Source organism: Ceratina calcarata, unplaced genomic scaffold (genome assembly GCF_001652005.2).
Source record: "Ceratina calcarata isolate Rehan_Ccalc_2016 unplaced genomic scaffold, ASM165200v1 scaffold1, whole genome shotgun sequence".
Taxonomy (NCBI): Eukaryota; Metazoa; Arthropoda; class Insecta; order Hymenoptera; family Apidae; genus Ceratina; species Ceratina calcarata.
In genome coordinates this window covers 186,290-204,229 of record NW_017130860.1, presented here as the reverse complement: position 1 = coordinate 204,229, position 17,940 = coordinate 186,290, and the positions used below count along the sequence as shown (strand labels likewise).

The following is a 17,940-nucleotide window of genomic DNA, read 5'->3' as shown; positions in this document are numbered from 1 at the left end:
GACTACGCTCACTTTGTAGAGTATAGCAGTACGCGATGCCTTTGATTGATACAATGTTACGTATAACGTTATAACCTTTGCTGCAATGCCCCGTTCGTCTCGAGTTATGTACATATACATAAAACTGTCGAGGCGCGAATACTTCGTGTCTGCCTACCTACCCACTTACCCACCTACCCTGCTACCACGCGAATACGAAAACACGCTCTTACGGTCGAATCAAATTAAGTATCGAACGGCAACTTTATATTCTCCGATTCCTGTTTCAAAAAGTTTCTACGTTTTTACTTTGCGGCGGATATCGAGAAGCATTCTCGGAATGCTCGGCGAACCAATCGATTCGCTTTGCTCTCCCGCACTTGATTATTTATTTAATTAATTATCGGATTACACGAATTCGTTTTTACTGTGCTCGCGTATTCGTCTCGCAGCCACCGTGCAGTTTTATATCTTCTGTTCCATTTTGTCCCCCGTTCTACTTGTTGTGCGGTGCGGTTCAACAAAACCATCCCGCGATACATACAGCAAAGACATACTTAACGACCGTATCCACGCTTCGCGTTCTGAATAATACAATTCGTGCTTTACACTCGCGGCTGAGGTAGCGCTACGCTACGTACTTACGTACTTTTCCTTTTCCAAGGGGGCCATTACAAACGTAAATGAAACACATCGAGCGCTACTGAATTCTATGTACATACATATGTAAAACCTTGAATCGAGGTTAGAGTCGAGGTCGAGATCGGTCGATTAACGACACCCCCTTACCATGCCGCCGTACGCTCAGGATTTTTCAGTCACCTACGTCTGCGTCCGTGTACTATACATTAAACCGAATAATCGAACCTACTTCCTTTTCATCCCTCTTACGGTCTAACGCGCAACAGCCTTTTCGTCGAGTGCGTAAATACGGATCGGGGAAAGATCGATAGACCGATACGAAGTGATACGAACCGATTGCGTTGAAAGACAAGTCAGAGACGATCGGTATTTACACGGTTTGGTTCGTCCCGTGTAAAAAGATACGACGAGTCAATGTATCAACAAATTCGGACATACAATTGAATGCGTTTCATTCTCACGAAATGAGATAAGTAAACCATGTTACGATTACTCTTTACTATTTCAATTGCTATGTATATATATAGAAACTGAGATAAAAATAAATGATGCAAATTTGTATAAACGGGACGCGCATTTGAATTCTAAATAAAGGTGCGTTTACCTCGGAGAGACGAGAGTTGTGTTAAATATATCGAATAGATTCCGCGTCTTGCCACGAACTTGCGAACTTTAGGAATACGCGTGCAAGAAACGGCGATCTACCTGGGCACGTATATATACGTACGTACACACGTAAGTACGATAAGTACCTGCGTACACGCGCGTGCGTTCGCGTGCGCTTGTTACACGTTTATTTAACGATATACGAGTAAAAATATATGCACGGGGATGAATGTTCGGAGGAATAAATCCCGCACGCCCACCCATGCCCACGTAGGGTAGAAAAATACGCGAGCATGTTTGCGCGCACGGTGTAACGACGTAAAAACACAAAGGGAAAGGGAAACGATAAAAGGGATAACGAAGAAAGAGAGATACACTCACCCGACAACGCGTAATCCTCTGTTCGCTCTGTCCTCCGGAGGCATTTATCTGCATTATCTTCCCGGCGGACTTCTCGCAGTGAGAGCGTCCAATGATCTGGTTACCACCCCCATCGCGAACCAGCTACCGATCTTCGTGATACCATCCACCGAGAAAACACTGTGTAACACTTTCCTCCCGTTTATCCCCTGCCTTCTTCCACCTCCTGCCTTCCTCGCTCTCTTCTCGCTCGCCGCGCCGTTCGTCTTCGCTGCTCTTCGACCTCTTCCTCGTTTCTTTCAGTTGATTTACCGTTCGATCGCAGCGAAAGAAGGGCGCCAGGCAACGTTGTTATTTCGATCCCCGGAAGATGAGGACGTCCGGAGGAACCCCCGTACGGGGATGATCCGTTCTCGAACGCGAACGCGATCGAGGTTGCGAAATAAACCGACCGGTCAGCCAAGACGGTCGATAGGTAGTAACTTCGTAGGGAAAGTCGTCGATCGGCTGCACGTTGACGGCGAACGGTCGTGGCGAGAAGAGAAAAGAAGAGAAGAGAAGGGTAGAACGCGAGGTTCGGGCGGACAAAGGGTCGCGTAACCGGGCAGGCGATAAAAACCTCGTCGTTCCCCGGCGCAGCACGGCGGCGGTCCGGCGGTCGAGGATCGAACGCGAAACCAGAAACACGATTTACGCGACCAGTCAGTCACGTTTCCCGAATGTAGCGCGAATGAAACGTCCGTGTTACGCGGCAGCGCGCTCACGCGGTCATCCGGTAAACTGAGAGCCCACCCCTGAAAGACCCCCGAACGAACGGCCAGCTTCCTAGCCTCCTCCCCGTGCGACTGCGCGATCCTCCTCTTCCTTCTTCCGTTTTCCTCTTTCCCTCTTTCTTTCCTTGTCACCCTCTGCGCGCAGCGCGATCTCCGCGTTCCACTTCTCCTACCCTACACCTACTACCTACCACCGCGGCACCGGCGCGGCGCAGCGACCCTAGCGATGGCCCTTCGATATCTTCCACGTTATAAGTTTTCGAGCTTACCCAAAGGATCTGGCTTCCCTCTCCTTTCGATCCACCCTTCGAGTCTTTCTTAAAGCGATACAACGTTTCACTTGAGCCGTCTTTTGACCCGATCCAGCAGTAGCTACTACTAGATTCTATTGCCTCGACCACCCACATGGGATGATCCCGGGAAGACCGGTAGAGTAGCGTAGAAACGTTCGGACGCGTTTCGAAGCCGCCGCTACTTGCGTTTCGCGAATTGGCTGGCTATGTAGACCTAGCCAGCTCTCTTCTCTCACCCTCCGACGAGCTCGCCGCTCCTACGCCCCGAAAAACGCCTCGCCAGCTGCTATACTGAAAGGAAACTCGTGCCGTGACCCCGCGTTCCTCCGCTAGCAAACGCCCTTCCGCTTTGCTCCTCTTCCAGATTCCCCTTCGCCAATTCGGTGACGCCCGCTGTTCCAGCGAAAAAAGATTCTGCTTTCCATTAAAGTATTTTCTGAAATGTCGACCACGAGCATCGGTTAATCAAATCCGTCGACCCGATTTTCCGCGATTGCACGCGAATATAAAGTACGCTCCCACGAGAGCGCGGTCGCTTTATCGTTAATAGCGATCGTACTGGGACGAAAATTTTAATCGACGTTAATGAGATCACTGCATTATACGCGTACGCAGGTGTAGCGGAAATCCAGGGCTGTATTTTCATTTCTATACAATCGCATAAGAGCCAAGTGTCTTACTCGATTTACGAATATCGCTGCTGCTGCTGCTTCGTTATCGTTGTACTTTTAAAAGACGTCCGACTGTGATTTTCACCCACGCGACAGATAGAGCCACTGACAAGGCTCGACACAACGAACAACGTACCGTTTTTACCTTCTTTATCCTTGCACACGTGTATGCACATGTATTTATGTTGCAAAAGATTTTATCGTATCTATAGATGTATAAGTCTCGTACGATCCTACGATCCACGATTCAATACCTTCGATTCTGTCTGTCGCACTCTTTTCTTTAGAGCGTTAAGAAGATTATCAAATTATTAAGTATCAACGGCGTGAAATAAGGCACGAGAGGAAGGGTGGATTCTATAGAGACTAACTTCGCGTCGATACTATATAATTATTATGCATTCGTGCATTCCACCTACTATTCACGATTTCATACGTACACGCTTTGTATTCACCTGTCGGGCAAAATCTTACGGAATGAATTACCGTAAGCTAGCAATAAAAAATCGTAATTTCATACCTAAAAGAGAAATAATATCGTTCGTCTAGAAACTTGACTTTTCGCTCCATACTGATTAGTTCTAAATGAAGATGGCGTGTCTGGAATAAAGACATCTGTTCTTTCACTGACTCGCGGAAAATGATTTCTACGCTTGGAACTGTAATGGCCAGGGCTAAAACGCGATCATGTGTCATTATTTATGTACTTGTTAAAGTCGTTTGTTCTTCGCATTTTGAATACGACAGTAAGAATAACGCGAAACATTCTTGAAAATTGCCCGCTGTCGCTTCGCCGCAGTCCGATTCCATCCGATGCTGTCCGATTCTGCTCACGCTGACTGCGCGAATGCAATTTGCGACTCTCCCTGACCCTGCGCCAATCCCCCTCTTATAAGAGATACATCGCTATCCCGTCTATCCCGTGATAGCGCGGGGCAATGAAAAGGGCATCAGCTGAGCAGCGCAGTTCAGTTTCCAGTCAGTCTGCAGCAGGCCAATAGCGGATTGATGCTGCAAACAGCTGTTTGTATGGCCTCGTATTTCGGCGTCCCTACTGCTGTACATGTACCTATAAATGCATATGTGCAGAATTGATTCGTAACGATATACAATCTACACACGCATGCATACGTTTAATCATCTAATTGAATCTATTCCGTAAAATATTTAGGAAGATGACAGTAGTCTTTCGAGGTCTACTGTACTTCATCAACTTATTTGCTTTTTTCTATTCGCAATATATTTTATAACTCTCGAAGTATAAAAACGGTACGAAAATACTCCTGCTGTGCCGAAGAAGTTGCTGATTCATTTCAATTACATCGACAAATATTTTGCAATTGCATTCTTGCGTAACATAATCGCGCCCTACTTTTGCACGTTTACCTGTGTTTAATGTCAGGCATTTCGAACTTGACACGATTCTGGTCTTCAACTCACGACTGGTAGCTAATAATTTTTTAAGAATGCGATTCTTGAAGGGGCTTTGTTCGAGACCGATGCGATTATCATTCATCTCGTACGCACACCGTGCATGCACGGATATTCGGCTTGCGTCACAACGCCTTGACCGTAGGAGCGACTACGAAGAATTGCAGGTGTCTCTCGTGGGGCCACTGTAGTCGCATTTCGTTTCGATATAACGAATTAAACAGAGTCGCGAGAGTCGAAGATGGGAGGTCTCCTTCTCCCAACGCACGACGAGATTCATGTTAGACTCGAAACAAGTTCTCAACCGTCGCGTCGTCTCCTCGGACCAAGTTTCTTCTCGAACATCCTGGCAAACGTCTCATTGTTAGATCGTGACAAGTGCTTGAGCGTGACAAGCGTTCCTTATCGGATTCGTACTTGCCGAGTGTGCCGCGTCGTCATTCCGTCCATTATCCGCTGTTAAAATCGTCTAAAAATGTTCAGGGCGTTAGCCGCGATCCTGTTCCTGTCCCAAGCGCAATGCATCTTCCCACCCGCCCTTCTCGAGACTGTTTATCAATTGTTCGCCGGAATCCCGAATGCTTTCGATGACTCGGTCCCAGAGGAAACATACGTCTTGAAGGAGTACGATTTCATCGTGATCGGGGCTGGCTCGGCCGGATCCGTGTTGGCGAATCGTTTAACAGAGAATCCCGATTGGAGCGTGTTACTCCTGGAAGAGGGTAAGGACGAGATTTTCCTCACGGATATTCCGCTGCTCGCTCCCGCTCTACACATCACGGACTATGTTCGTTTGCACAAAAGCGAGCCGAGACCTCGGAACGCCGACGGCACCGGTGGTTACTGCTTGTCGATGAACGACGGTCGCTGCAATTTGCCGGGGGGTAGGGCCGTCGGGGGCTCCTCGGTGGTAAATTTCATGATATATTCCAGAGGATCGCCTCGCGATTACGATGCCTGGGAAGCGCAAGGTAATCCGGGATGGAGTTACCAAGACGTATTACCGTACTTCCTGAAATCCGAAAATTGCAAACTGCCGGATGGAGATATCAGGTAAGTAAATAGATCGTTTACGCGCGGTTGCACGCCACTAGTTCATAATATACCCATTTTGTTATATTCGTATAAACGAAAGGAAATCTCTGTTTAACCAGAGAGTAAGTGTCGTCGCTCGTTCGTAGATAGGTACTAACTGAAACTAATGAGCAAGTGCGAATTCGAAAGTACGTACATATGTACGTACATATAAAACTGTGTGCAGAAATTGCGAAGCCACTTCGAACTTATAGATAGTTATGCATCATCCATCAAAGCGTGCAATACCACTCTGTTGGGTTGAAACAGCTCAAGATTCGTTTAATGACGAAATTGTTTTGATGGTTAAATGTGGCGCCTTTAATTCGACGCTTTCCTCTCGATCACGGTTTTACATATTTTCTATCGTTTCTCGTTAGATTCCATAGTCGCGAAGGCTATCTCGATGTCACGACGTCTCCTTACGTATCCCCTCTGCGAGAACGTTTTCTCCGAGCTGGCGAAGAACTGGGCTATGACGTAATCGATTATAATACTGACAAGATCATCGGATTCTCGACGGCGCAGGTTCACTTACGAAACGGCCACAGGGTCAGTGCCAATAAGGCCTTTCTAAGACCGATTCGTGACGTAAGGGCCAATCTATGTCTGTCGAAATTATCCAAAGTAACAAGGATCGCGATCGACGCCAAAACGAAAACCGCCGTCGGCGTCGAGTTCGTTAAGAACGGCAAGAAGTTGTACGCCTCTGCCAAAAAGGAGATAATACTTTCAGCAGGTGATTTAAAGGATGATAGAAAATTCCATTTCGACGGACCCTCCTGGCACCGACACGGCACATTGGAAATTGCTTCTCGGCTCACTCATTTTTCATTCGCATTCCGTCTAGGTACCCTGAATTCACCGCAACTGTTGATGCTGTCTGGAATAGGACCGAAGGATCACCTCGAATCTTTGAACATCCAAGCGATCGAAGATCTTCCGGTAGGATACAATCTTCAGGATCACGTCAGCATGTCGGCGTTGACTTTTCTCGTGAACGAGAGCGTGACCTTGGTCGAACCGCGGATTGCTTCGAATTTGGCTAACAGCTTCAACTATTTCGTGAAAGGAACCGGTCCGCTGACGGTGCCCGGCGCGGCCGAAGCTCTGGCGTTCATCGATACAAAGCAGGATCGAACAAATACATTTATAAACGAAATACCATTTAAAGAGAAACGAGGTAAATCGAACTTCGTCAACGTTGTTCTCTCCGGAATGTGTCATCGTCATCGAGAGGCACCTTTCGTCTTTCAGATCCGAACGTAACTTCGATCAGCGTGAAATCACACCTACGTTCGATCGGATCAAACTTCGTCGTCACCGAACGTCCCGACATCGAACTGGTTTTAGGCATAAGCGCTTTGACCGGAGATATATCAGGCAGCTATCGCGGACTCCTCGGTCTGACCGACGAATTTTACAAACGAGTTTTCACAGGCTACGAGGGTCTCGATGCTTTCTCCATCGTGCCGGTGCTTCTGCACCCGAAGAGCAGGGGACGGGTTACCTTGAGGTCTTCCGACCCGTTTGATAGGCCTATTTTCCACATAAATTACTACGATCGCGACGACGATCTCTGGACTATGGTCCGGGGCATTAAGAAGGTCCGCGCAACATTTATCTTACGAGACGTCGCGTTGGCTCACAACAACCGTCCCTCGAGATACATACTTACATACAGAACGTAGAACATCTACATATAAGCAGCCCGAAGGGATTGCGAGCCGACGATCCGTCGCACTGTTCGAGCTTCGTCGAATCGTTTACGTTTACACTTTATTCGTATCATTTATTCTGCAGGCTATCGAGGTGGCATCGACGAAGTCTTTCAAACGTTACAACGCGACGTTGTTGCCGGTCGCGTTTCCGGGATGCGAACACGCCTCGTTCGGTACCGATCCGTACTGGGCTTGCGTCGCTCGCCACGTAACCACGACCCTGGGTCACTTTGCTGGTACGTGCAAGATGGCCCCGAGAGGGAACTCCGGCGGTGTGGTGGACCACAGGTTACGAGTGCACGGGATCAACGGTCTCCGAGTCGTGGACGCCAGTATAATCCCAAGCTTAGTAGCGGGACACACAAACGCGCCCGCTTATATGATTGCCGAAAAAGCTGCGGATATGATTAAACAAGACTGGAAACCATACGGAGATGCGTTTCATTTAAACACCCCTTTCCTTCCGCATTGTAAAATATATGTTTTATTTATTTACTTCTCTACACGAATATTTCTTTTTTACTAAAAGATATATATGTATAGATGCTCGTGCTGCGCCTCGATCGAAAAGCATCGTTTTATCTATTTACTTTATTGACGCGTCTTTGGTACCGATCGATTTCTTTCTCTATCTACAGAAATGTATCCTATTTACAATGAAACGAGAACGATGGCCAAATAAATAGATACCTATTGCATATTCATACCATTATCGTGTAAGGGAACGCGATCGCGATTCCTGACAATTTATAATTCAAAGTAACAGGAAAGCGAGAAAGAATGCCAGTGATAAAAGTCCAATTTGCCGCGAAGACGTTGTCGTCGCCGCGCCTGCAAATAAATTCAATTTTTACGCCCTTCTCGCGTTGCGAAATGAAAATGGAAAGTTTCGTTTTACGAAAGCGAAGCTACGCTTACCGTTGTCGCTGTATCCGATGCAATCGCGCAACTCCTCCGACAGGATGTAGTCGTTGGCGCAAACGCACATACCTCGAAGAAAACGGAGAATAAATATTGGCATAAACGAAGATGAACGATGCGCCGCATACCGCAACGCGTACTTACCATCGATGCAATTCACGTTCGGGACCTCAGTGAATTCGGAGTCCCTATGCCTCGGCGTTACGCATTCCCTGTGTTCCTTACATGCAGCGAACAGCTCTGGAACGAAACGAAACGGAACGAAACGCGATTTTGTCCATCGTTGTTCGCGAGCCTGCTACTCACCGACGCTTCTCACACAGACGGGACCTCGCCGATGATAGTTCCCGACGCAGGTACACGTGCCATTGGGTCCGCACTCGGCGTGCTTGAGGAATAGCAGGCACTGAGAGTGCTCCTCGCACGGTTCTCCAACGGAATTGGCAGCTTTCAGACATCGTTTACCGTCGCGCGACGGTATATGATCCACTTTACACGAACACGTGACCATGCATCGAGAGTTCTCCGTGACGCACTCGTAATCGTTCATGCACTCCTCGCCCAACTCTGCGATCAAGCGAATACGATCCTCGACTCAGATTCCAAATTGCAAAAAAAAGGGTTGTACTCGTAAAACTGATTCGACGGATTCTCGACACTCGAAGCTGAACTTACCCGTGTTCGGTACGCATCCATCGTTGCGCGGGTTCGGGTGATAGTTCAAAGTGCACGCGCAAAATCCTGTCACGCAGTAACTGTACTTGATGTAGCAGTTCCGATTCGTTTGACAAACCTGTCCCAGACCTGTGCGGTACGTACGGGTTAACGAATAACGAATCGTTCGAATTCCAGAGGACGAAACTAACGATGAGTCAAGCGTAAGTTCTTACCCACGGACTCGTAACACCGTCCCTCGACGTAGTGAGAGCCATCGGAGCACTGACAGATGTTTTGCTTGCACTCGGAATGAGTGGCGAAGGTCACGCGACACTGAACGTCCGCCACGCAGGGATCCCCGATAGCGCTCGCCACTGCGAACAGTTCCAAGCTGCAGCAGTCGCGTTTCGAATCACGAAACTAAGTCCCGCGATTTGGCAAATTCAAGTTACCCGGCTAACACTCACGTGGGAAGAAGCGGGTAATATTATACATTTGGGCACGGTTCGTTTCGGTCTGAGCGGCCGCGGAAAGCGCGATGAGCGGACACGCTCTAAGAAGCGAGAGACCGTGAGAAAGGGACGACTACTTGGAAACGCGAGCGAACGAAGATGTTCACGGACGTCGCGTTTCCGAGGTCGCCGACCACCTCGAATGAGATCTTTGGATCGATCTCCCCGAGCTCGCAAGTAAAATTTAAATCGACTCGAGCAAATTTTCATTTACCTTTGAGACACTCGACGGAAGTGCCGTTCTTGTGAACGATGTACCCGTCTTTGCATAGGCAGGCTTCTTGATTCCAACAATAAGCATTGTTCATACACTCGTCGTCGTACCGACACTTGGCCAACGTTTCTGAAAAAAGTCACGTCACAGTCGCATTTATTTTTTTTATCGTCGACCACCCTTGCCTCTATTTCCGTGTTGAAGTGCGCGAATAAAACGCGTGTGCATGCATTCTATTCTAGATACCCAAGTACGCAGTCTAAAAGCAAGGGTGAAACCGTTGGTTGGATCGTAGCGCGGGAAAAATCGATCGAGTCTTCGCGGAGAGGAGTAAAAGCCGCGGGTCCGACGACGCGAAGGCCAAAGCTTAGTCTGGGGGGTACATACGAGGTGGTAACGTTCTGTAGTTGCATCGATGATCGTCGACGTACGAAATGGACACGCAGACGGTGACAGGCACGAGAACGAGTAGTCTCGACAACCCAGGCACCGTCCGTCTCAGCGTCATCCTCGTACCGCCTCTCGTCCTCGTCGTCGTCGTCTTCTCATCGGCTCGGATCGAGCGCTCCACATTCCCCTCTAGCCGTGGGATCTTTCGTCGTTGCTCTCTTTCAACCAGCCTAGTTCGTACGGCTCGTTTTCACCTTCTTTCATTCCGTCTTCCTCGCGTCTCGCGTTCTCACCGTGACGCGTCGCGTCGCCGTTGTTACGCAACTTTATTGCGTGTGTAGACACCGCGAGCGAAGCCCCACTTTGTTTGCCGCGCCTCGCGTCGAATTTCACGACGACACCGCTTTGCCGCTCCTAAACTCCGATTTGTCCCGATTCCGGTCACCGTTTAAACTCCGACCGATACGTCTCTCGTCTCTTCGTCCGTGACCGAAAACTATCCGTTGCCATTGTTACTGGAATCGAGTCGTCACGGTGGTTTATCGATCCGAAGAGAAAACTGGGTTAGCGAAAACTGTCGGCCGAACGGCATAGATCGCCGCTTTTAAACCTCGATTAACACCGATTAACGAACGATTAGTTTATTCCCGGGACAGTTGCGCGCGATCGCGTTTAACGATCGATCCGATCCGACGGTGAGTAGTTCCGGGCGGCGCGTTCCATCGCAGCGACACGTAACAGGTTGCGTTACATCATCGACTGCCCAACCGCGAACGATGAAATTAGCTTTAATTAGGTATCGCGAAAAGAGAGGTGGCCGATTAGCGCGAGCACCGGCAACGCGACGAACGACGTTCCTCCGACGACTGAAATAGGGATCGGACACCGCTGCTACGAAAACGGGATCTCCCTTGTTCTTTAATTATGTGCGGTTCCAAGCCGACGTTCGCTTAACTGTGAGAACCAGCAGCGTAGATCCGGCCTGCCTCAGCGTTTCCCTCCACGAAGTCCCTTCGCGGAGAAAGAGAGGATCGCTCGGTCGTGAAGGGAACGAGCCAGCTCGGGACTCCGGGAGCTCGACTTAAAAATTTCTATGCTGGCCTTCCGCGCGCGCGATCTTCTTTCCGATGACGACGAACCACCGGCAGATTCTTTCCTTCGCGCTTCGTTTCGAGCAGCGACGAGCTAATTAACAGTGATCGTGATTCATCGTCGCTCTTATCGTACTCGCCCGTGCATCGTACGAACGTCGTACGAGCTCGTTCGGATACACGTACGCGGATCGAAAAAGGTGTCGCGAAAAATATCTTTCCACCTTTGCCGGGATCGGGATTCGATTTGCAAATCGAGTCGATGGTAATTTACAAATTACGTTGTGGAAATTCCGCGCGCGCGTTGTCATGGTCGTTAATCGTTCTAGCAACACGTAATTAGATCGAACGTCTTAGTTGATACTCACGTCTGAGTTGCAGATGTTCGTGCTTTCCATGCGCGGTTACGACTGTACTCCGCGCGACGAACCAGAAGCCGATCGTGAACAGCGCAAGACCTCCCATCGGGAGACGATTCGCAGAGCCCGCCATCTTCCTCGTTTACCGCGACCTTTTCGATTCCGCTACCTTTTCGTTCTTTCCGTATTTCGAACAGGTGTTCGCGTCACCGAAAAGTTCGACAGAATCCGTGTGCTGCCGCGCTGCGTTCCGCCGACTCTCGGCTCGACGAAGATCGTCGCGTCTTCAGGTTCCACAGCTCTCTACGCAGGCTTATCTAATCTCAGACCGTGACGATAGATTCGTAATGCAGCGTACGAACGTGGCCGGGCGATCCATTCCGCGATGACTTGGACGACTTATCTGCCCATCGCCTATCGGCCCTTCGGTCTGTGGGTCTGTCGATAGATACGATGAGCTCGTATCACCGGCACTGTTTCGATTCTCAATTGCTACGCGAAAACGTATAAACGCAGCCGATTATCGTAACTCTCTTCGGTCGTATGAACAGCTCGCTTCGACTTTCGTTATCTCTCGACATTTACTCGCCTATTCATGGGACCGGAGAAGGCCACGCATCAAATCTTCCGTTTAGGGTGATCGTCGTTAAGGAATTTTTCATTGGGTACGGGTCATTCACATCGTTCACAGCTGCGTTATCAAAGAGTACTTTATTTAAAGAAACAATAATGACAACGACGTGCACATAAAGTAGTTTTCGTGATCGCACGATATCGAGAATGAAAAGTAAAAAATTAGGAAATATGTATCTAAGGTAACTCTGTTTCGTCGAAAGAAAATTGTAGATTTGTATAAAAATTTGAACAGACTTCAACGTTCGATTCGTGAATAGCGATTAAGTACCTACTTAAAAAAAGGGAGAAAATAGATGGTTTATTCTGTAGGAAATAAGGTAAAAAAAATCTTTCGAGATTGTGAACGGACTCAACGATTGGCACTTGGCTGAGCCTTGGTTTCTACTCCTATTTTATTACACAAACCTGTTTGTACGTTTAATGGCAAATCCGTTGATTCCTTTGGCACTCGAAACGTAAGTAGAAAAATACTGATTTGTATGTGAATATATCTATCGTTCATCTTTCGGTCATGTCGCGTTACAGGCCTCGTTTTCTTGCGTCTAGAAAGGAGGTAAATCTGGTAACCTCGCGCACCGCTGCGCACGCGAAAGTGTCCCGTGGTGAGTCACCGTAGAATCATCGTTGGTAGCCCGGCCCGGCCGCGTTAATCGCATACGCGTGAATGTCGGAGGATGATTTCCAGTTTAAACGGTTCGGTGCTCTTCTTTCTCGTTTCTTCTCGCGCTGAATCTCGCGTTCCGTTTACGCGACGCCTACGAAACGGCCAAAGGCCCAAAGCCCCTGACTTCTTCGCGATACGAATGCGTTTCCTGGATCGTTGCGACCGAGTTCTATAAGATCCGTACGAAGGATACCAGGAAGACGAGCGTGGTAAGAACGGGTGCGAAGAAACGAGATCCTGTAACAGGAAAAGAGTAGTAAACGTTGCCTGGAACGACGAATTCCAGTCTTGCTTACCCGCGTTCACGCATTTATCCTGTTCGATCCTGTAACCTTCCGCACACACGCACGCGTTATACACGCATTCCAACGGTTTCCGCCAGGAGTCTTCCTCTTGTTCTTGATAACACTCGTACGTATTCCCGCAGTTTTCGCCGAGCTCTGCGAAACGTACGTACTTACGACCATTACGGATGAGAAGCGAGTAAGAGGAGCGAACGAAATACTTACTCCTGTCAGCGAAACATCGCCTAAACTCAAGCTCGAAGTGATACGCTTCTCGACACCGACACGAACCGTTCAAACACCGCGTGTTCTCCAAGGTTTTGACGCATTGCGCATCCTCCACGCAGTTGGCGAGGATTTCCCGCGCTACCGGCAAACATTCCGTCCGATCCTTACTGATCGTGGTCGCCTTCGGACAAGCGCAAATACCGTCCGTACAGTTGGCCCCATCAGCGTGAGCGCATTCTTCGTATTGAGTGCACGGTTCTCCGATGTCTATAAAAACGGATCGTTACTCTCAATGATATCATTCGATCTGACCGACTGGCGATCGATTCGATTCGTGGAAAAGAGGCTTTGAAAGTACCGATCGTCTTATAGCAAACATTTTTCACGCTGTGGTATCCTAGTATGCAGCTGCATTGTCCATCTCTGCAGGTGGTGTTCGATAGGAACAGACACTGCGTATCCTCCGTGCACGGGAAATCGACTTGTGGAGCTTCTAAATAACCGAGGAACAGAATAATGTCGTATTTCGGACGAACGAAAAAACGGCAAGCGCGATAAAATACTTGTTTACGAATACGAAGAACGATCGCATACTTTCGAGACACTTTTTCTTGTCGATACTAGACAAGACGTAATTCTTGTGACACTCGCACTTAAGGGTCGTCGTGTTGCAAACCCAGTTTTTCAGCTTGCAATCCTGGTCGAGCTTGCAACTCTGATAGAACGGCGCCGTTCCTGCAACGGAACGCGAGTTCCACGTCTGTACTTATCTGTTATTTAGTAAATGTTGAACGCTGTTCAGAGAGAATACATGCGGACGCTTACCGGACGCTTTATGATTTTCGCGCATCACGGATATACCAGAACAGTTTTTTATGTTTCCATCGTAGTTGCACAAGCAGTATCCGTTTTCGCACACCGCTGGTTTCAACGCGTTGTTTGTATAGTTCGCACAAAATTCATCGTTGTTGCAAGGAATCGGTGGATCTGTAACGAAGATTCCGTCGCGTTCATTTTCTATCGAACTAACCGTTGCCGGTTCTTCGCTTATCGTTCCTCGTTCATACACCTATTACCTATTTGATGACACGAAGAAAGGTCGCGATTTGTTTTCAAATAGCAGAGCCCGTTAATATTTGTACGAAGGTATGTCCATACGCGAGCAAGAATAGAAGAGGCGAAAGAGAAACTTTACCCAAAGTTTCTCATCGCTCAGCGGAAAAGTTAATAATTCGCACTAGCGCATTATTCGCATTATTGTTTCAGGAATGTTGATCGATATCAAACGATGTACTCGACGAACACGGAAAGGATAGAAAAACCTTCGAACAACGTGCACGGTATGGAAGAATCGTGATTGCAGCGAACGCGTAATCGCGTTAGCGTATCCCGTAGCCGTAACGAATCGGAGCGAATTAATTGTTCAGCGAGCTGCTCAAGCGTTCCCACAATTGAATCGAGTAAAGGCGCACCATTTGATACGAATTTCGAGTTCTATGGAATTACTTATGTATTTCGTAAGAAATTGGCTCGACGTCTCGAAGCTTACCAATTTCCTCGGCGACGATACTGCAGAACGTAAGAACGATCAACAGGAAACACAAACGGCCGTACATTTTTGAGATCGGTGTTGAAATCGACTTAGAGATCGGCGTGACAACGAAGATGGAGAGTAAGGAACTGCGTGTATGGATTCGCGATCTGACGCCGATGGTTCGCGACTGGCGAACCGCGAGGCTGCGTCGAATCGCTCGCGCTTAACCGCGTTCTCTGTTTTCTCCCACCAGACTGATTTTCTTTCCAGCTACCGATTACCGATAATACTACCGCAAGTACGGGCACTATAGTCAATGTTGCTTCATCCGTTTTCGAATCGATCAGTACATTTTCGAAAACAATTGGTTAATCAACGCCGTTGTCATTTTATACATCGCAATAGCAATAGAGCGACGTATAACGTTTCAAACGAAGCGCTTATACTTGAGCTTATATCATTTTATCCGGAAATGTAAATAGATAAGTAAAGAGATAACGATTATCATGGAAACGCCTATAAGAAGAGTATGCGCAGGTCGTTTGTTACCTGGTTCCCGTGCAAAGAGCATCGAAATGAAGGATCGAGCATTCGAATTTGCATTACTGTTCACGATTTATGGATCGGTTTTGTGTTACGAACGTGAGTATCGCGATACTTACCAGCGTCCCGTCGCGACCTTAAAAACGAAAAACGCGACGTATTTGTTTCAGCGGTGACGCCGGAGCACGGAAACGCGAAGATCGGTGAAGCATGCGAAAGAGATCGGAATTGCATTCCGCACGCTTTCTGCCGGGTACAGAGGACTTGCTCGTGCGATCAGTATTACACGCCTGCGGTGGACAATTCGATGTGCATTGCCAGTGAGTAAACACGGTCTTTACACGCGATCGCGTAGGGCGTGGGCGCACGATGTACCGCAGGTTCTTGAACAAATTCGATCGACAGGTGCCGGTTTGGGTTGCGGAAACGATCTCGATTGCAGCACCATGGCGAACGCTGTGTGCAGACAAGGAGTATGCGCCTGCAAAGATGCTTACATTTTGGACATAAATAATTCCTCGAATTGCATCATCAGTGAGTAATCGTTTGGTCACGACGCGCGCGTGTTTAACGTTCGATGTGTTCCAGGGCCGTCGGTGATAGGCGACCGCTGTCAAAGGACCGATGAATGTCAAGACGCGTTCGACCGCGCTTGGTGCATCGACGGTCGTTGCCGATGCGTTTCGTCGCATCATTTCGCGAACAGTACCGGAAAATGCGTTCAATCGCGGCGTAAGAAATGATTCATTCTCTGTTCGCGTCTTTCAATTAAACGAAATGTTACACGCGATTCCTTATTTTCCAGTTTTATACTTCTCGTGCACGAACAGTTACGAGTGCATTGACGATGTCTATGAATGCCGAAACGGCGAATGCGTTTGCAAAGATGGAGAGCTGACTTGCAGCAAAGGTTAAATACCACTCATTTACGCGGCTTGGTGTACACACTGTACGCGCGTGTTATCCATCGATTCGATTCATTTTTATTTCTTATTTTCAGGCTCCACGATAGCCTTCGTTGGAACTCTTGCGGCAATGTTACCAGTGCTACTTCAATGGATTTGAAACGACGATATTACACATATACCGCATCTTCCATCGTCTGTTATTACCGATTATACTTCGAATCGATGCGATACTATTTGTATAAAACATTCTGATGTATTCGATACCGAAATAAAATATATTTGCAGCTATACTTCTATGTCTTAGCCGCGACTTCTATCTTTAACGCTTCCTTCCTCGCCTGCTCACCGATATTATGTTCTTTCCCAAGGAGCAATTTCCGAAATAATTATCGAAACGCGTCTACTTATAATATACAGCTAGAGTATCTTATGTAGCACAAAATTTTTCAAATGCCTACGTCGGATGCGATGGTTACTCATTCAAGACTCCGAATTCCTTCGTCGTTATTCATTGAGATTTATTCCTCGGATATTTATGCGGTACATTACACGTTACAAGCTTCGGTGACACCACTTTCATGCCTTGATAAAAACGTACTTGAGTACATACGATTTTCATTTATTTTCAATTACATATAATGCGATATTTTTAACGAGTAAGCCATTTTGTTTAACATTACGTTATTTTCGATACGTACATTCTGTAAAACTCATTTCTTCCTATACCACTGCACTGTTTGAAACAACTTTATACATATGTATGTATGTGTGCATGTTCAATCTGCCAGTTTGATGACACATATCGTTAGACACAACGTACAATATACATACTGCATGTACACATACATATATATGTGTATGTACAATCGATGAACCGTATAAACTATAAAATCGTTAACTTAATAATACACAGTTGCAAGAAAAACGGAAACTCGCAATTACATGTACATCGAAATCTAAACGACAACGTTCGAATGCTCTTTCGTTGACAACCGGTGCGAGCAAACACTTTTAATACACGTCGAGTGTATCTTCTGATTCTAATATTCTAATTAATCTTTTTTTATCTCTCTCTCTCTCTCTTCCGCTCTTCTTTTCGTTCCTCTTCATACTTATGAAAACATTCATTCAAATATCAATGATAACATTCCGAAGGACCGATGACAATTTAAATACATATGAATACGTATTGGTCATACCTCATTACATACGTACATAACATTTTTCAAAGGTTCCTGCGGCGCGGAGAAATCCGACTGACGCGCGACGTCGACGTGTCCGTCCGACGAAATACATTTACGAATCTTCGAGTCTTTTTTGTAACGCTTCATATACATATAATATACAGACGGGTAGCGTATTTCAAACTATCGTTAATTAAGTATAATTATTATTTCCTAAAAACAAGTTGTACCTAAGTACATACGTACGGTACGTATGGGTACATAG

At 47.3% G+C, this 17,940-nt stretch overlaps 5 protein-coding genes across 9 annotated transcripts in view; 2 read left to right on the top strand and 3 right to left on the bottom strand.

The window, feature by feature from the left end:
- GABA-B-R2 (gamma-aminobutyric acid type B receptor subunit 2) overlaps window positions 1-2,412 on the bottom strand; it is a 46,775-nt gene extending 44,363 nt beyond the window's left edge. Inside the window, exons 1-2 of one of the 2 annotated variants that reach the window (XM_026818547.1) lie at window positions 2,207-2,412; window positions 1,609-1,739 (exon numbers count right to left, since the gene is read on the bottom strand). The gene's annotated coding sequence lies outside the window, so the exon portion shown is untranslated. Of the gene's footprint in view, window positions 1-1,608 lie in introns of both variants that reach the window. The other variant, XM_018030610.2, reaches the window with a different exon arrangement.
- Window positions 2,413-5,094: 2,682 nt separating this feature from the next.
- LOC108621901 (glucose dehydrogenase [FAD, quinone]) lies at window positions 5,095-8,166 on the top strand. Its single transcript, XM_026812191.1, has 5 exons — window positions 5,095-5,808; window positions 6,210-6,568; window positions 6,680-7,012; window positions 7,087-7,436; window positions 7,633-8,166. The coding sequence occupies exons 1-5, from the start codon at window positions 5,231-5,233 to the stop codon at window positions 8,074-8,076; spliced, it is 2,064 nt and encodes a 687-aa protein (XP_026667992.1). The 5' UTR covers window positions 5,095-5,230; the 3' UTR covers window positions 8,077-8,166.
- On the bottom strand, window positions 8,022-12,014 carry LOC108632655 (prion-like-(Q/N-rich) domain-bearing protein 25). Of its 4 annotated transcripts, none has more exons than XM_026817130.1 (9): window positions 11,704-12,014; window positions 9,855-9,983; window positions 9,362-9,502; window positions 9,147-9,275; window positions 8,778-9,038; window positions 8,616-8,711; window positions 8,469-8,540; window positions 8,258-8,381; window positions 8,022-8,182 (listed from the first exon to the last, which is right to left on the bottom strand). In XM_026817130.1, the coding sequence occupies exons 1-8, from the start codon at window positions 11,825-11,827 to the stop codon at window positions 8,305-8,307; spliced, it is 1,029 nt and encodes a 342-aa protein (XP_026672931.1). In that variant the 5' UTR covers window positions 11,828-12,014; the 3' UTR covers window positions 8,022-8,182; window positions 8,258-8,304. The 4 variants fall into 4 exon arrangements, with proteins under 4 accessions (XP_026672931.1, XP_017892957.1, XP_017892878.1 ...); XM_018037468.1 differs by adding an exon at window positions 10,242-10,759 and having other exon boundaries at window positions 8,141-8,381; window positions 11,704-11,788; XM_018037389.2 differs by lacking the exon at window positions 11,704-12,014 and adding an exon at window positions 10,242-11,685 and having other exon boundaries at window positions 8,141-8,381.
- A 372-nt stretch (window positions 12,015-12,386) lies between these two features.
- LOC108621903 (prion-like-(Q/N-rich) domain-bearing protein 25) lies at window positions 12,387-15,283 on the bottom strand. Its single transcript, XM_018019542.2, has 7 exons — window positions 15,056-15,283; window positions 14,332-14,493; window positions 14,101-14,241; window positions 13,865-13,999; window positions 13,504-13,773; window positions 13,291-13,434; window positions 12,387-13,231 (listed from the first exon to the last, which is right to left on the bottom strand). Exons 1-7 carry the CDS (start codon window positions 15,120-15,122, stop codon window positions 13,164-13,166), a joined length of 987 nt encoding a protein of 328 aa, XP_017875031.1. The 5' UTR covers window positions 15,123-15,283; the 3' UTR covers window positions 12,387-13,163.
- Window positions 14,488-17,101, top strand: LOC108621989 (prion-like-(Q/N-rich) domain-bearing protein 25). The gene is made up of 8 exons (XM_018019648.2): window positions 14,488-14,652; window positions 14,773-15,178; window positions 15,311-15,682; window positions 15,754-15,903; window positions 15,989-16,117; window positions 16,172-16,315; window positions 16,389-16,493; window positions 16,584-17,101. Exons 3-8 carry the CDS (start codon window positions 15,547-15,549, stop codon window positions 16,646-16,648), a joined length of 729 nt encoding a protein of 242 aa, XP_017875137.1. The 5' UTR covers window positions 14,488-14,652; window positions 14,773-15,178; window positions 15,311-15,546; the 3' UTR covers window positions 16,649-17,101.
- The last annotated feature ends 839 nt before the right edge of the window (window positions 17,102-17,940 follow it).

What these genes read in the sequence shown, in the direction of transcription:
- LOC108621901 (XM_026812191.1), top strand. Translation starts at nt 5,231, where the DNA reads ATGTTCAGGGCGTTAGCCGCGATCCTGTTCCTGTCCCAAGCGCAATGC. An exon ending in CTGCCGGATGGAGATATCAG is followed by an intron (nt 5,809 to 6,209) that starts GTAAGTAAATAG and finishes GTTTCTCGTTAG; the next exon opens with ATTCCATAGTCGCGAAGGCT. An exon ending in GGAGATAATACTTTCAGCAG is followed by an intron (nt 6,569 to 6,679) that starts GTGATTTAAAGG and finishes CATTCCGTCTAG; the next exon opens with GTACCCTGAATTCACCGCAA.
- LOC108632655 (XM_026817130.1), bottom strand. Translation starts at nt 11,827, where the DNA reads ATGGCGGGCTCTGCGAATCGTCTCCCGATGGGAGGTCTTGCGCTGTTC. An exon ending in TTCCGTCGAGTGTCTCAAAG is followed by an intron (nt 9,503 to 9,854) that starts GTAAATGAAAAT and finishes AACTGTTCGCAG; the next exon opens with TGGCGAGCGCTATCGGGGAT. An exon ending in TGGATGCGTACCGAACACGG is followed by an intron (nt 9,039 to 9,146) that starts GTAAGTTCAGCT and finishes GCTTGATCGCAG; the next exon opens with AGTTGGGCGAGGAGTGCATG.
- LOC108621903 (XM_018019542.2), bottom strand. Translation starts at nt 15,122, where the DNA reads ATGTACGGCCGTTTGTGTTTCCTGTTGATCGTTCTTACGTTCTGCAGT. An exon ending in TATCGTCGCCGAGGAAATTG is followed by an intron (nt 14,494 to 15,055) that starts GTAAGCTTCGAG and finishes TCTTCGTTACAG; the next exon opens with ATCCACCGATTCCTTGCAAC. An exon ending in CGAAAATCATAAAGCGTCCG is followed by an intron (nt 14,242 to 14,331) that starts GTAAGCGTCCGC and finishes GTTCCGTTGCAG; the next exon opens with GAACGGCGCCGTTCTATCAG.
- LOC108621989 (XM_018019648.2), top strand. Translation starts at nt 15,547, where the DNA reads ATGGAAACGCCTATAAGAAGAGTATGCGCAGGTCGTTTGTTACCTGGT. An exon ending in ATCGGTTTTGTGTTACGAAC is followed by an intron (nt 15,683 to 15,753) that starts GTGAGTATCGCG and finishes TATTTGTTTCAG; the next exon opens with CGGTGACGCCGGAGCACGGA. An exon ending in CAATTCGATGTGCATTGCCA is followed by an intron (nt 15,904 to 15,988) that starts GTGAGTAAACAC and finishes TTCGATCGACAG; the next exon opens with GTGCCGGTTTGGGTTGCGGA.